At 34.0% G+C, this 16862-nt stretch overlaps 3 protein-coding genes across 9 annotated transcripts in view; 1 reads left to right on the top strand and 2 right to left on the bottom strand.

Annotated features, from left to right (window-relative positions):
* LOC115237400 (flexible cuticle protein 12-like) overlaps positions 1 to 4506 on the bottom strand; it is a 6982-nt gene extending 2476 nt beyond the window's left edge. Inside the window, exon 1 of the transcript XR_003884336.1 lies at positions 3044 to 4506. The gene's annotated coding sequence lies outside the window, so the exon portion shown is untranslated. The remainder of the gene's footprint in view (positions 1 to 3043) is intronic.
* A 1925-nt stretch (positions 4507 to 6431) lies between these two features.
* Positions 6432 to 16862, bottom strand: part of LOC115237396 (anillin) — a 17884-nt gene continuing 7453 nt past the window's right edge. For 3 of the 5 annotated variants that reach the window (XM_029810395.1, XM_029810397.1, XM_029810398.1), the window contains exons 16-20: positions 16705 to 16862; positions 16459 to 16617; positions 16141 to 16363; positions 15892 to 16036; positions 13681 to 15815 (exon numbers count right to left, since the gene is read on the bottom strand). In XM_029810395.1, the coding sequence (XP_029666255.1) occupies positions 15722 to 15815; positions 15892 to 16036; positions 16141 to 16363; positions 16459 to 16617; positions 16705 to 16862 (779 nt within the window). In that variant the 3' untranslated portion in view covers positions 13681 to 15721. Of the gene's footprint in view, positions 9205 to 13680; positions 15816 to 15891; positions 16037 to 16140; positions 16364 to 16458; positions 16618 to 16704 lie in introns of those variants that run through there. The other 2 variants (XR_003884335.1, XM_029810396.1) reach the window with 2 other exon arrangements.
* LOC115237401 (endocuticle structural protein SgAbd-6-like) lies at positions 10729 to 14532 on the top strand. 3 transcript variants are annotated; one of them, XM_029810406.1, is made up of 4 exons: positions 10729 to 10884; positions 11870 to 12015; positions 13428 to 13526; positions 13757 to 14532. In XM_029810406.1, the coding sequence occupies exons 1-4, from the start codon at positions 10876 to 10878 to the stop codon at positions 13815 to 13817; spliced, it is 315 nt and encodes a 104-aa protein (XP_029666266.1). In that variant the 5' UTR covers positions 10729 to 10875; the 3' UTR covers positions 13818 to 14532. The 3 variants fall into 3 exon arrangements, with proteins under 3 accessions (XP_029666266.1, XP_029666267.1, XP_029666265.1); XM_029810407.1 differs by having other exon boundaries at positions 11870 to 12074; positions 13487 to 13526; XM_029810405.1 differs by lacking the exons at positions 13428 to 13526; positions 13757 to 14532 and adding an exon at positions 12345 to 13120 and having other exon boundaries at positions 11870 to 12114.

The raw sequence follows: 16862 nt of genomic DNA, 5'->3' as shown, positions 1-16862 counted from the left end.
TATATATATAGCAGCCCAATAATCCAGTGACACATCCTGGTATTTGAAGAATTCCGATTTTATAAGAGAAGCGATAAATTATTTCGTCTCTTCAAAATTAGGAAAACGGGTTTTTGATGTAATCGCGGAATTGGCGAAGAGTGTCGCTTCCCAAAAAGAATTCTTGTCAATTCTAAAGTTGATCACTTTTCAGTCAATGCTGCAAGATTTCAAAATTGCAGAAATTTATTGCCTCCTAAACGTGTAAGTTTTTTTTTTTTATTATTATCAAGATGCAAATTTTTTCTTTGCTGAAGAAGCGATAATTATTTTATAATATTTTTTTTTTAATTTTCTGCCCATTCATTCATCGCTCGCGTTAATATATTTCGTAGTTTGTCCCGAAACCTGATATTTACAAATGACAATGAAACTTAAGTAGCCAAACCTGCTAAACAAGATTCCATCTAATAAAAATTTCAAAAGGTTCGATCTTTTTTTTCTGTATTACGTCTTTATCTTCCATTTGGACGGTGGCACACGAGCAATCTCATTGACTGACATAAATTATATCATTAAGTAATGAGGGAGGAATAATGCGCGCCTGTTGAGCTTTGAAAAGAAAGTGTACTGTTACATAAGCGAATGGCTTATGCTAATGATCGCGACGTACAGACAGAAAGAAAGAAAGAGAGAAAGAGAAAGAGAGATAGAGGCGCATTACGGAGAGTAAGAATCTTCTTCGTGGAAGGATAAAAGTCAACGATGCCACGCGTCTCTCTACATCCACATAATTGTCATGTATGTGTGCAATAAAGTCACATCATATCCACTATTTTTAAAATAATATTATATACGTCAATTATTCCCACATAGTAATTTTATACAAAAGCTATAGATATTTATATAGTTTGTACATATATATTATTAAAAATCAAATTACTATTATTATTACTATAAACATATTATTAAAATTATTCGCTTTTCTCGCGCAACAAATCCATTTTTGTTTGTATAATTAATATACATTGAATAATTATGTGTGCATAGCACGCGCATAATTATTATTAGATAATATATCATTATATTATCATCGCGTGGGCAAAGATCCTATCGAACTTTCTAATACAAATACATCTATCTTTGATCAAGAGACTACATGTCGCGTTATGTCACGCGTGAATGTAACGTTGAATATACCGCTATGTTATATTAGAGTGCATAGAGAGTATCTCTCTCGTGATTACATTTATAATTAATAGTACACGGTGTGAATTTGCGCCGTAGGCTAAGTTATTATCGATTCCTGCAGGCCGATCGAGATTAGAAAGACGTTATCGTTAAATTACTGTCGGCACGTTAGTCTGCATTACTGATGAGGAATAACATTAATATTTCTGATAACCTCCGTGCTCCTATATATAATTTATTATCCCTCGTTTTATCAATTTACTTAGAAAAATTAAAGGATTATTTTTCAAAGAAGAAATGTGTTTCATGTATTTGATAATCATCATTAAAATTCTATACAATGTAAAAAATATACGTAAACTTTAAATTTCAATTTAAAATAAAGAACAAATAACTCCTCTACGAGACTTTTAATTATATTATGACAAAATTCTTAAAAAAAAAAATAATTCTCGAATTCACGAAAGATTATTAAAATTAAAATTAAGACTTCTGGAACACTCCATGTGCAGCACATTAGATAACTAGCTGAGTTAGTGCACCATCAGAGAGAGATCGTGATTGTACCTCTTTAAACGCAGAGTATTTTTTAAAAGCACGATATTATTGTATAATCAATTGTGCGCGAAGAAGGAGAACGCAGCGGGATGCAGAGAGAAGATGCGCGACTATTTCGAACGAACAGATGCGAACCGTTTATCTTGCGTCGGCGTCGGCGTTACGCAAAGATCTTCAACGCTACTTATACGTTGCGGAGTTGACACTTGACCCTATCATCCAACAATTAATAATTCGGTTGACGCGGCTGGCATTAATAATTTTAATATAAAATTATTCCTATGTACGAAACATTCTCTCGAGATTTAAATATAATTTTGCAATTAGTGGACGAGCATATAGAAATATCAAACAGGATAAAGATCTCATACACCGAGAAGTATCTTGCTGCTTTTTCTATAAAAACGGAAAAATGTCAAACGTGTAAGAGTCTATAAAATTTGCGTTAGCAACATTGTGGAGTATATCGAGAAAATTACCTATTCGCGAGAATATTTATACAGGCGTGTGACAGCTTTACGACCGTGAAATTACGAATATCGCGATTTGACACGGGGTTCCCGGAGAATAATCGTCGATCCTGCCGAGAAAAACATGAACGAAGAACGTACATGCGGGAGGATGAGCGCGACGCCGCTTTTCAGCGAGGAACTCGAGCTAGGAATTTCGCAAGAATCTTGCTGGACCGCGTGCGCGAGGTCGTCGCCATTGCCGGCTCTAAAAGGCGCGTTCCTTGCGTAATATCACCGTTGTGGCACGATGGCACGGATCCTAAATGCCACTATGCTGTCGGCAAACGAACGGGTCTGCACGCGCTTGCATTAAACGACGGTGAAGTCGTCGCGGGCGCAACGCGATTCTAATCTATCGGAGGCTTCGATAGTGGAAATGATCTATAGCTGGTGGTACCAGCATTAAATTTACGATAAAATAGAAATCGAAAAAGAATCCTTAATTAGTATTAAACGTCTCATTTGTCTCCTTAATTTTGAATTAAAATTCTGGAAAGCAATATTTCTAATACAGCAAGTTGGAAGGCAAGTCTTTTCAAACTTAAGGATATGTAATAAGGTTTATTATTTTAGTTTTTGAATAAACGCAATTTTGAATTTTTATCATGTAAACTCTTATTAAAATTAAAATATTTCTCCGATTAAAATTTACAATTTTGAAAAATTTATGTCGTAGCGAAGCAACTTCTCTCTCGATCGCGTCTGACCATTTCTATCGCAAACTACTGATTGCGAGTGTGGCTTATGAATTACGTATCCTTCGCGTATCCTCCTGCGCACATACATATCATCGATTAACTTACCTTGTGTATATCTCGCGATGGACCACATGATCATTGCGTGTCGAAGGTGCGAACCATCGGGTCGAGCATCATCTGCGCATTTTATGTACATGCAACACGAATGATTATCATCGACGATATCCTCATAATTCACGCGAGGTTTCTTTGCGGATAATGTAGCCAGATAAGATAATTATACCAGCAGGATATGTGGCCTCCTGCAAAAGTACGCGGAAAGGGTGCTTAAAGGTGACAGTAAATAGTAGCTGACACTTTGAAAGGTGAGTCTTTCGATAAAAGAAGATCTCGTCTTAAATTATACGAGATGGATGTTCGTATATATTTTCAGATTTCTATGTAATTACCAATCAATAATCTTGTACGAATCTGTAAGAAAAAGATTGCATAATATTTGATGTATTCATTTTTCATTCCACACATACCGAAAAAAATCATCAACGAGACATTGATGTACGGAAGAATAAAGCGGTAACGTGATCAACAAAGTCGCGAAAAAACAAGAGATGTTGAAATAAGATAATTGCGTTCACACAATTCTTCTTGTGTAAAGCAATCCGGAAAACTCATGCTGTGCCACTTAACGCGGAGATTTACATACCTAACGAAGCAAACAATGATTTATCTTCGGAAAAATATCAATGACGAATATATGGACATTTTGATCAAATGCAGACTATTAGAAGATGTTCTTTCTTTTCTTTCATCTCTCATCTCTCGCTTAAATATTGCTCTGCGCGTTTGATCCAATATAAATTTAAATACGTCTGCTTAGATTAAAAATCAAAGAACCTGATTCAATTCTCTAAGCACGACAGAAATTAATTATTAAGATCAAGGACAAATTAAAGTTGCTAAAAATATATTTTCTCGTTCTCGATTAGTTATGATTTATATGAATGTTCATAAAGTCGTTCCCTAAACCGGTTTGGTCAGATTGCAGAAAGATTTTTACATATTCTAAAGAATTCGAATAGGACTATTAATTAAAATTCTTATTTGTTACTCTTATCAATTTTCATTGAACTTGTCAACACTTCCTCTTACTTGCCGATTTTTAATTTGCAACTATATCGAAACAATTAGAAGATAAAACGACATGCTAATACCCTATGCCTTATACGTGAATGTCGCAAAGAGAAACGTTAAAAAGTCATCGGAAAATTATCGATTACCATTCATGCCTTTTCAATTTCTCAGAATTCCTACGCAAACGATTCGCATTCGTTATTGCTGATAATCTGCCGTGAACTTTTCCTTAAAGAGGAAAGACTGGAGTGGTAAATGAACCGTGGCTCTTGCAATAGTGGAAATACACACCATATATAAAAGACAAGACGGATTCATCATTGAGGACGATCGTTGTAATTTTCTACCGATTCCACTATCCAACGGTGGTGAACGCTGACACTTGCTTCATCTCGCGATCGTCCAGCCTGGAACCGTGCACGGAAATGCAATTCCGTTCGACATTTGACTTCGGAACGATATTGACCGAATTGCGCGAAACTCGTCGTTTCTCACGTAGGTTGCAGTCTGCGACCTTTGCAACGACGATCGATTACGCGATTGAAACAAGAGGAACACGTTTCTACCGCTTCTGACACGACGAAACGCAATGAATCTCTCTATATTTAAAATCGAAAGTATTCCTAACAACTTTAATTTGTTCTTGATTTTAATAATTAATTTCCGTTAATAATTTTGGATGCTTCAAATTTCAAAGCTATTCGCACATATCTGAAGAAAAAGTTTTGCAAAAAAATAAGGGAAGATAAGAATAGTAAACTATGAAAAAATGTAGAAGATGGAGAAATATACAGAATTTGTAAATTGGTAAAATAGCGAAAGTGAACAATAATATGAGTAATCGCGAGAATCGCGGATCACATCTGTCGCCAACATATTGCCGACGTGGGCAAATCATGCATGAGCGAATACACGAAGCGATAGCGGCGGTTAAGAAGAAAAGAGAAAGAGATAAGCTGATCAACTCGTTGACATTTACTCGCTTGCAGACTATTAGAAGATGTTATTTCTTTTCTGTGATCTCTCATCTCTCGCTTAAATATTGCTCTGCGCGTTTGATCCAATATAAATTTAAATACGTCTGCTTAGATTAAAAATCAAAGAACCTGATTCAATTCTCTAAGCACGACAGAAATTAATTATTAAGATCAAGGACAAATTAAAGTTGCTAAAAATATATTTTCTCGTTCTCGATTAGTTATGATTTATATGAATGTTCATAAAGTCGTTCCCTAAACCGGTTTGGTCAGATTGCAGAAAGATTTTTACATATTCTAAAGAATTCGAATAGGACTATTAATTAAAATTCTTATTTGTTACTCTTATCAATTTTCATTGAACTTGTCAACACTTCCTCTTACTTGCCGATTTTTAATTTGCAACTATATCGAAACAATTAGAAGATAAAACGACATGCTAATACCCTATGCCTTATACGTGAATGTCGCAAAGAGAAACGTTAAAAAGTCATCGGAAAATTATCGATTACCATTCATGCCTTTTCAATTTCTCAGAATTCCTACGCAAACGATTCGCATTCGTTATTGCTGATAATCTGCCGTGAACTTTTCCTTAAAGAGGAAAGACTGGAGTGGTAAATGAACCGTGGCTCTTGCAATAGTGGAAATACACACCATATATAAAAGACAAGACGGATTCATCATTGAGGACGATCGTTGTAATTTTCTACCGATTCCACTATCCAACGGTGGTGAACGCTGACACTTGCTTCATCTCGCGATCGTCCAGCCTGGAACCGTGCACGGAAATGCAATTCCGTTCGACATTTGACTTCGGAACGATATTGACCGAATTGCGCGAAACTCGTCGTCGTTTCTCACGTAGGTTGCAGTCTGCGACCTTTGCAACGACAATCGATTACGCGATTGAAACAAGAGGAACACGTTTCTACCGCTTCTGACACGACGAAACGCAATGAATCTCTCTATATTTAAAATCGAAAGTATTCCTAACAACTTTAATTTGTTCTTGATTTTAATAATTAATTTCCGTTAATAATTTTGGATGCTTCAAATTTCAAAGCTATTCGCACATATCTGAAGAAAAAGTTTTGCAAAAAAATAAGGGAAGATAAGAATAGTAAACTATGAAAAAATGTAGAAGATGGAGAAATATACAGAATTTGTAAATTGGTAAAATAGCGAAAGTGAACAATAATATGAGTAACCGCGAGAATCGCGGATCACATCTGTCGCCAACATATTGCCGACGTGGGCAAATCATGCATGAGCGAATACACGAAGCGATAGCGGCGGTTAAGAAGAAAAGAGAAAGAGATAAGCTGATCAACTCGTTGACATTTACTCGCTTTCGCGAGTTTTTTTCTTTCTTCTTTTTTTTTTTTTTTACAGCGGCAAACGCATCTAATGCAAACGCTGGCCGGACTACGTTGCAGCATCCTTGGATGCATTGGGGTTGACGAGCTTTCCTCTTCTTTAAATCGTCTTACTAAAATCGGTCCCGAGACATTTATTACGGGAGACGACACATCTCTAATGCAGATGATTTTGCCTTCAGGCATATATTATTGAACACACTATCGACCTTGCATTAAACTGTCAAAAGCGCTTATTTATTCCTGATTATAATAGATCGAAAGAGGATGTCGATAATCCATTAAGAAGTAAATGACTCGTCATACTCCCCGTTGTATATTTATATAAAGTTTATTGAATCGCCTTTTCGGCGACGGGCATTGAATCAGTAGTTGAATACAAATCTCTAATTTATGGTTTTTTTTTACCGGCTTCCGAATCGAGAACTAAAAATTGATTGAATGTGCGTTGTTTAATATGAATGACAAGTTGCTCCTTTTTTGCAAAATTTTTAAACAATGACAAAAATTAACGTAAAAATGTATAGATTCCTAAACCTGTAAATCTTTGATTTCTAACTTTATCGGCTTTAATTATAATTATTAAATTTTATTCTAATTTTCTAATTCTGGATGATTTTTTTAATATATCCTCTTTCGTAAATTTTTATGCGAAAAATAATTGCAAGATTAAATGTCTAGAAATGTTCTAGCTTCTACCTCTTTTGGTCAGGCTACATCAGCATCTGTCTTTGCATCTGTCCATTACATAATTTTGAAGTCAATGAATTATAGACATTTCGACGGACAGGTTTATCATAGAATTTAACATCGCGCGCGTCCTCACCTGGAATTTAAGGTTGTAACCCGGCATATAATGCCAACAGCAGTAGAAAAGGTCCTTTATTGCATAATTTTTAGCTGTCGCCCGCAGATGCTTATATCCTTTGTCACCCGCCCCGTCGTAAATCATCCATCGCCGATCTCTCCTAGAAAAAAAAAAACGCCGATTCATTCTGCGTACACGAAAATTGCAGCGTTTTTCTTATTTGATATTTTTGCTGTACTCCTTCTTTATAAGAATTAACGAAACTTTTTTTTATGAGCGATGTAACAGCGCAAATTTGCAAATTGCTTTTTGCTAAATAACGACTTATTAATCTCTTCTGATGCAGGCTTCATCTTTTATATATTCAGGCCCCAGGCGAAATATTATCTGAGTCGGTTCTCGCTTATTTTCTATACACATACGTATATATTCTAATAAAAACTCGATTCTTAAACATGTGGATCCCTTCAGGAATTTAGAGGATCGTTGTGTTGCTTGACTAATTATGAGCGTTTCGTAATAACGACACTAATGAAATAGAACCTTGACTTCAGAAGATTAATAAATATTGAAGTCTAGAATTTTATAGTAGTTGTAATGTCTCTGCGTTGATGTAAGAAATTAAATAAAATTCCTTAGTAAGGCGAGAAAAATGAAATGATTTGTTGCGCTTACGCATGCAATTAGCTACCCCACGTATTTTAAAGATGTAATTTCTCATCAAACTGACAATACCGTACAAGAGATTACGAGTTTTCTTATTTCTTTAAGAATCATTTTTAAAGAAATATTTATGTCTATGCGCAATAATATTTATACGAAGAAATCGAGATTTTTGATAGTGTAAAACATTTCACGCAAAAGTTGTATCAAAGTTTTGACGTAAAAGCGTTTGTCTGAAAAGTAATTAATAATAATATCATTATTATAAAATAAAATCTACAGTTTCAAATTGACACAAGTGCAAATTTTTTGCCTATTGGTATGTAAACGAATCGTGCAGTTCGATGGTCCCTGAAAAGAGAGAGAAAAAAAGAGAAAGAAACTCGGTCTTCTTCATGATCTTTGCATAATCAATGTATAATCATTCGGAGTCCACATTTACGATCGCGAATCGTGATGTGCACTGACTTTCTCACGTACAAAAAACATAAAGACGAAAAGATGGGAGCTGTTTCAACATTAAAACGGTGAAAACGAACGTCTTTGCGTCGAAGTTGCAAATAATTTGCATTACATCGAAATAACATTGTTCATATCTAGGAAAAAGAATTCAGGGAGAGGCCAAGAGAAAATTGTATAATATATATAATTTATTATTATATATACGATATTTTCTCATAATTATTCTCTGAGGTTCTCCCGCTGTAACAAAAGGCAATGTTGCTTCGATGTTGCAAGATTTATTTATACAAGTTTATTCTTGCATAAAATATGTCGAAGATACTTTTATATATAAAGCATCAATGACAATATTAGCCAATATCCAGAAATCTGACGATTGCGCGATTTCCAAGAATATCCGCTAGATTTCTGTATACGGGAACAGACATTTCTGAAGAAAAAGAGAGAGAGAGAGGAGGGGGAAAAAGGGAAAAAGGAAGATAGAGATATATCATACCATCAACGGAAAGGAGACCGAGAAAATAGCTGGAGGTCTCCTCCTCCTTCTCAAGATCTTCGCCGTCGCATCTTCTGAAATGGCAAGGTCACCGATAGTTACGTCATCAACTTTCCTTCGGCGCGCGTCCAACTTCGAGAAAACCAAATGTCACAATGACCAAGGACGTTTCGATCGTACTGTATAATATGACTGTCGCCTCTGGCCAATGGAACCGCCGCCATTCGTTACCGGAATTCGCCGGGATCACGAGAGTTTTTAGCTTTCACATTTTTGATCAGGTCCTGAGTCTAAGAGAACGCATCTCTTGCACCTTGCACGACCGTGGCCTTGTTCAAGTTGTGTCGAATCTGAAAAAAAAAGAAACGAGAGCTGAAAATCTGCGGTTGCATCTCAAAATCGTACAACACAAAAATCCACGAGATTAAAAGATATGAAAATCGAGTATCTTCTATTTAATCTAATAGAGTAGATACTCCATTATATATCTCTGCGATACATCAAAGCTACATTTGATCTTTCTAAAATTAACAATAAATTTTAAACAGAGTAATGAGAGAGGAAGATAAGGTTTCTAAAATTGTATCGTGTTGATGTAAGAGACGGATAAAGATTAGATGCAGCGATCAAAGTCGCCGCATTGTATTATGAGAGAATGGGAACAATCGTCTTTCTTGACGAGACGAGTTGTCCTTGACAGTGATTCCTTGTGTGGAAAATGTTTCAAAGCATCATATCAAGAATGATTTGCACCTGAATGAACAACAGGTGAATTAATGCATACAACAAACATGTTCGTTTCGTAATAGATGTTGCGTAATATCTAAACGCACTAATACATTATCGAAAAACGTATTCACGATGCTATTAACATTGTGATACCTAATTTAAAAACAATTTTATACGTTAAACATTTACGCGTTGCGTAAATGCGCAAAAGCATAATGTCAATCAATGCTAATTGTTATTTTAGCGTGATAATTCTTCGCGAAGATAGACAGCTGAGTATCAGTGATTCTAGGAGATACGAGATAGAAGCATCTTGAATTACGTCTTTGTCGACCTCGCGTAAGCACATTTAGCGTAATAACATTTTTATTTGCGTGTATGGAAAACTAACGGCTTATGTAATCTGTGTTTAAATTGCACTTATTTTATTTTATTTTTTATTTATCTACGTATGAGATATGTCATCATACAGGGAATTCTTGGTAACAATTATGTGCGAATAATATTAATTGAGAGAGACTTATTCGCCGTTATTTTTCTCCCGTAAACTATAGTGCTAATTATTATCAAAACCTTCTATAATCCATATACAAATACATGTCCAATATAAGCAAAATAAACATGGAAAAAATATTATTTGATAATGTTCAAACATATAAAAGTGTTTTAGAAATGTTATTACAAATATTTTTTTAATGTTATCCTAAACTTTAGGAAAATATTTAAAAAAAAATTAACATTAAACAAATATAAAAATTAAACATCTAATATTTAATTGTAGTCTAGTTTGTTCACAATAATGTTAAAAATTACACATGTGAGAAAACGTTACATGCTATCAAGTATCGTAATACAATATTGTAATAATAATATTTTCTTTAATAAATGAATATACATGAAGACGGCATGCATTTTTGCCGTTTGAAAGCTCTTTCTTCCTTTCCCACTTTTTAGAATCATTCTATTTAGCAACGTAGCGTAAATCATTGCGGCACCGTACAGAATGCAAGGTGGTCTGCAACGTCTGATAGTGGCCGCATCATTGGTCGTATCGCGGATGCAACCTGGCCGGGATGCGACCGCGGGAGAGACTCATCCGCGAATCTCTGTCAAAGCTGCTACATGCACAGGTGGGGGGTACATACATCGGTACATTGCGATTTTCCGCCTATATAAAGACGGATGCGCACTAGGATTCCCTGGTAATCTACGTATCGGTCGTCGTTTAAAAGGACGAAGGGCCACCGTCGTTTTAAAATCGTTCGAAGGAACCACGAAGGAACCTGAGCGCGATGAAGACGGTGGGTGAATCTTGGAAAAGATCGAGATATATCGATGCAATTTGTTGGCGGCGCGATCGGGATTTCTTTAGCCGAGAGGATGCGAGGGGACGGGCGGATCGAACCGAGGGTTACGCAGGTTTCGGGACCGGGTCCCCGAGAGGCGCAGCCTCCCAATTTTTGCGCAATAGTGAAAGTGAAGAGGATTTTTGTGACATTTGTGCGCGCGTGTGATTACGCACACTTCTGAGCGCGTGACACATGAAGTCACGAGAACGTCTACAGGATGTCTACAGGGTATCCAATAATCGTGCGCAATCTTGTATATTTTTTTCTCGAAAGAAATTTCGAGAAAAGCCTCATACAAGCGATATTCAAAATTAAATAATTTTTAAACAATCTAAACTTGAATAGAAAAATTTAAAATGGTAAAGCCCAAATTTGAATTTAAACGATTAATAGGATTTAATTACTTATTTTCGTCTCAGAGAAGCTTGCGCAACATTTTTATTTTATATATAATCATCACTTTTATAATTCAAAAACTTGCGAAATATTTTGATAATTTAATTAATAAACTGCCGCTTCTCTAAATTGACAAAAATGATCAAGATTAAGCTCTGAGACATCCTGTATATATATATATATATATCTCTGAAGAAATTGGCCCGTCACTTCGTTTCCCATGAAATCGATTACGATATTTTGATTTAATTTCGTAAGGCAATAATCTAATATTGGCATCGAAAGGTCAGGTTCTGAGAAACGGTCGAATTTTCGACCGTTTCAACTATTGCGCCTTTACATAGTGACACGTTATACATTCAAGAAAAATATTTCATCTATCTTTAAATAATCAATAAATATATATAAATATCGTTATAATAATAAAAAAATAAAAAAGTACATCTTATATCGATACAAATTAATGTTAGAAAAAAAATTATTTTCTTGCTCCTATCTTCTTTCCTTCAGCAAAATTATCTTGCTCTTTCTTGTAACGCAGGTCCTCATCATCTTGGCGCTTATAGCTGGCATTCTTGCGGCGCCGCAAAATCCAAATGATATCACGATCGTGAAACAGGAAGAGGTGAACAATATAGGGGTAGGTGGATACCGCTTCAGTTATGAGCAGAGCGATGGCCAGAAGAGGGAAGAAACGGCTGAATTGAAGAATGAAGGCACCGATAACGAGGCGCTCAGCGTTGTTGGTAGCTTCAGTTTTATCGCGCCAGACGGACACACGTACAGGTATGAGAAATCATTATAACGATGAACAAATCATTATATATATATATAGGAAAGTGTCATCTTTTATACGAGGCGTTCATTAATCTAGTTTAAAAGCCATCGAAAGAATTATAAGTCATTAGAATACAAAAATCTAAGAGATTGTTTCATTTAATCAAATACTTTTCAAATATTTATGCTGTCTTGTAATTTTACATAAAGTTAATCTTTCACATCCTTTCCGATTACAGGGTCGATTACACCGCGGATGAGACCGGATTTCATCCTACTATCAATCTCGTCGCAAAATAAGCAGGCTCGAGAGCTGAAGTTACATATTTAGGATTCTCCGGTCGTCGACACATTCGTGTAATTATATACGCACATGGATATTTTATTACATGAAACACGCGAGTCACTGATGTACAAACAGATACAAAGAAAGCGTCAAGAAAATGATTGATCCTTAGTGCGATCCATCCTTTTCGGCCGACTAGTTCTCGTGAATTCCGCGAAATTGATCGCGATATTTTGCATTGTAAAATACGCATGATACATTATTTAAAATGTGGATAACATACAATTATATAGAGAATTTGCTAATACAATGCTTTTTATAAATAATTCATCGAATAAAGATAATGCATCTGCGAATAAATATAATCAACGCAAAATTAACTTATGCTCTTTCTTCTCACTGCATTCGCATAAAAAGTACTCACATATATTGCGAATGATACGATAACGAGCTGTATCTGTCTGTATATATCGCGTGCTTCAAAGCTGGCAGTATGTATTATTTTATCAGTTTTTCTTTAAACTGCCAGCGAACATTTTGAACGAGAGATGTTCTGTCATTTGCGATTATATCCTTTTTACGAAGGCGACGGAAGTACAGCACTCATTTGAGCCGCGTATACCTATCGCCGCGGTATCTACTTCTTTTCTTACAAGCGTAATTTTTTTTATACACATCTATTGTAAACTTACAAAACGCAATTGGTGCAAATAAACCTTTATACTAAAATCTGATGATTGTTGACAAATGTCCTGCTTTCCATATAATCAATAGCGTTAAATATATTTTTATATTTCTTTTGCTTGTTAAATATTATTATTATATATAAATGGGTATTACAAAATATTATTTAAAACCATATATAAACTTAAAAATAAAAATCGCTTTACATAGAAATAGAATGGAGATATATTTAATTAAATATAAAAGAGTTAAGTATATACTTGACGATCCTTATACTACAAAAAAATGTCCTTAATTATGATCTTAACCTTAATTATGGTAATAATTATAAATCAAATTGTGGCCAGAAGAGGGAAGAAACGGCTGAATTGAAGAATGAAGGCACCGATAACGAGGCGCTCAGCGTTGTTGGTAGCTTCAGTTTTATCGCGCCAGACGGACACACGTACAGGTATGAGAAATCATTATAACGATGAACAAATCATTATATATATATATAGGAAAGTGTCATCTTTTATACGAGGCGTTCATTAATCTAGTTTAAAAGCCATCGAAAGAATTATAAGTCATTAGAATACAAAAATCTAAGAGATTGTTTCATTTAATCAAATACTTTTCAAATATTTATGCTGTCTTGTAATTTTACATAAAGTTAATCTTTCACATCCTTTCCGATTACAGGGTCGATTACACCGCGGATGAGACCGGATTTCATCCTACTATCAATCTCGTCGCAAAATAAGCAGGCTCGAGAGCTGAAGTTACATATTTAGGATTCTCCGGTCGTCGACACATTCGTGTAATTATATACGCACATGGATATTTTATTACATGAAACACGCGAGTCACTGATGTACAAACAGATACAAAGAAAGCGTCAAGAAAATGATTGATCCTTAGTGCGATCCATCCTTTTCGGCCGACTAGTTCTCGTGAATTCCGCGAAATTGATCGCGATATTTTGCATTGTAAAATACGCATGATACATTATTTAAAATGTGGATAACATACAATTATATAGAGAATTTGCTAATACAATGCTTTTTATAAATAATTCATCGAATAAAGATAATGCATCTGCGAATAAATATAATCAACGCAAAATTAACTTATGCTCTTTCTTCTCACTGCATTCGCATAAAAAGTACTCACATATATTGCGAATGATACGATAACGAGCTGTATCTGTCTGTATATATCGCGTGCTTCAAAGCTGGCAGTATGTATTATTTTATCAGTTTTTCTTTAAACTGCCAGCGAACATTTTGAACGAGAGATGTTCTGTCATTTGCGATTATATCCTTTTTACGAAGGCGACGGAAGTACAGCACTCATTTGAGCCGCGTATACCTATCGCCGCGGTATCTACTTCTTTTCTTACAAGCGTAATTTTTTTTATACACATCTATTGTAAACTTACAAAACGCAATTGGTGCAAATAAACCTTTATACTAAAATCTGATGATTGTTGACAAATGTCCTGCTTTCCATATAATCAATAGCGTTAAATATATTTTTATATTTCTTTTGCTTGTTAAATATTATTATTATATATAAATGGGTATTACAAAATATTATTTAAAACCATATATAAACTTAAAAATAAAAATCGCTTTACATAGAAATAGAATGGAGATATATTTAATTAAATATAAAAGAGTTGAGTATATACTTGACGATCCTTATACTACAAAAAAATGTCCTTAATTATGATCTTAACCTTAATTATGGTAATAATTATAAATCAAATTGTATATATATAATTGATTTTTATGTGTAAAATCGTAATTTTACACATAAAAATATTACTATATACATTAATAACTAATTTCCTATGATTAATCTATTTACAATCTTTTTAATCTTTTATAGTATATATAATACTATAAAAAGACCATAATACAATTACAATAATACCAAAGTCCTTTCTTCAATGCAAACAAAATGCTATTGATCTTTAATCTTTAATCTTCTTTAATAATTGTAAAGCATAGAAATGCAATTCAAAACAATAAAAAATAATATATATGTAGAAAATATTTAATACATGCATTTGTGTATGTATTAAATATATCGATAAAAGAATTTAGCGGGTAAATTTCGTAATTCTATATGCATATATATTATCTTTATAAATTTTGATTATTAAAAAATGGATACTAATAAGTATATGTTTAATTAAATATTTTTGTTTTATAGAATATGTCTATATATGTATAAGATTAGAAATCATATTTAATTAATCAATTATTTAAAAAATCAGTTAATCAATTAATTATTGAAATCAAATTAATTAATCAATTCAACAATTATATTAAAATAATTCATTATTATTCGTAACAAATATATAAAACATATCGCGAATAAAAATTTGACCTAGAGTTATACTATGTTCTACATCTTAATACTTACATCATTTGTATTTAAACATTTGTACCATTTATATATTTGACAAATGTAAATACAATGTGTTTAAACTTGACGAGCTAAATTTTTTTTTTCTAAGTATGTCATATGTAAACAAAGCATTTTATCCTATATTCTGATAAGTAATACATTATATATCATTGCTTGTCTCGTATCACAAAAATCGATTTAAACGTACCTGAATACGTTGCTTGAAATTAATAAGTTTAAACTGAATTTCTAAAGTCCCCAAGCTCTAATTAAACTTAGAGTTTTGTTCAATTTCGACATCCATTGTAATCCTTCTTCTTTTGTATCAGCTAATAAAAAGTGCCTGCAAATAATATATAAATAGTATTAAGATAAGTCTATTTTATGATAATGATAAACCGAAAAGCAACAATACATACTCTATTGTGGTTTCAATCCCATTCGTCTTCATAACGAGACTGTTATGATCTTCAGGTTGCGCTTGTCTGGATGTCTCGAGTACAAATGTGAAGGGACGAGCGCATTTCTCTCGATTTACGAATTGTACATTTTTCGTAAGTACACCTACAAGTATATAACATATCGTAAATATAAATTCAGAAATTAAGTCAAAAATAATCAGGCACACACGGAAAAATTGCGATAACCAAATGTTCAAATAGAATTACCTTCCAAGTCTAAATATCCTATCGGATTTTTCTTGTGTTCGTCCTCAGGATGTACCCAAAAATAAAGTCTAGCATCTTTAAGCCAGCACCATCTTCGACACCAGGCACCCAAATTCGAGACATCTTCAAAGAGTGTCAAAAATCCACGATGCTCTATCGATACTGAAAGCTTGCGCGATACATGCATTCGTAAAAGTCCTTCCAGAGGAGAATGCGACGAGATCTAAATGAAAAAATCCACATTCATATTCAGTGGTCGTACACATCTTAAGTTAGTTACGAATTTTCTTCATATTAAAAAATTCACATTACACATACCCCGTACAGAGCGAATTGTTCGCAATTTATATCATTGATCGTAATAGTCGCAGTCCCAGACAATTCAAAAGCAGGCGATCTAATTACATGCGGTCCAGCTGGACTCTGTATATCTGGCATTACAAATTGATTTTTTTTCTTTGGCGTCTTATTCATCGGCTGTAAATAGATTCAGCATTAAATTTAACCATTATCACACATTTTATTACATGTTACAATTTTAAGAAATATATATCAAAATCTTACTTTTATGTTATGATGATTGATATGATATTTCTTTTCATGTGGCAAAAATTTTGGTTGCGTCTGCAAGGAATATACTTCAACATCAATTTCAAAGTCACTGTGTAAGTTTTCGAACTTCAGCATCGAAGTGAAACGAATGCATGAGTCGCCTGGTTCAG

The sequence above is a fragment of the Formica exsecta genome, unplaced genomic scaffold (assembly GCF_003651465.1).
Source record: "Formica exsecta isolate Colony F162 unplaced genomic scaffold, ASM365146v1 scaffold295, whole genome shotgun sequence".
Classification (NCBI taxonomy): domain Eukaryota; kingdom Metazoa; phylum Arthropoda; class Insecta; order Hymenoptera; family Formicidae; genus Formica; species Formica exsecta.
This window is presented reverse-complemented; position numbering and strand designations above follow the sequence as displayed.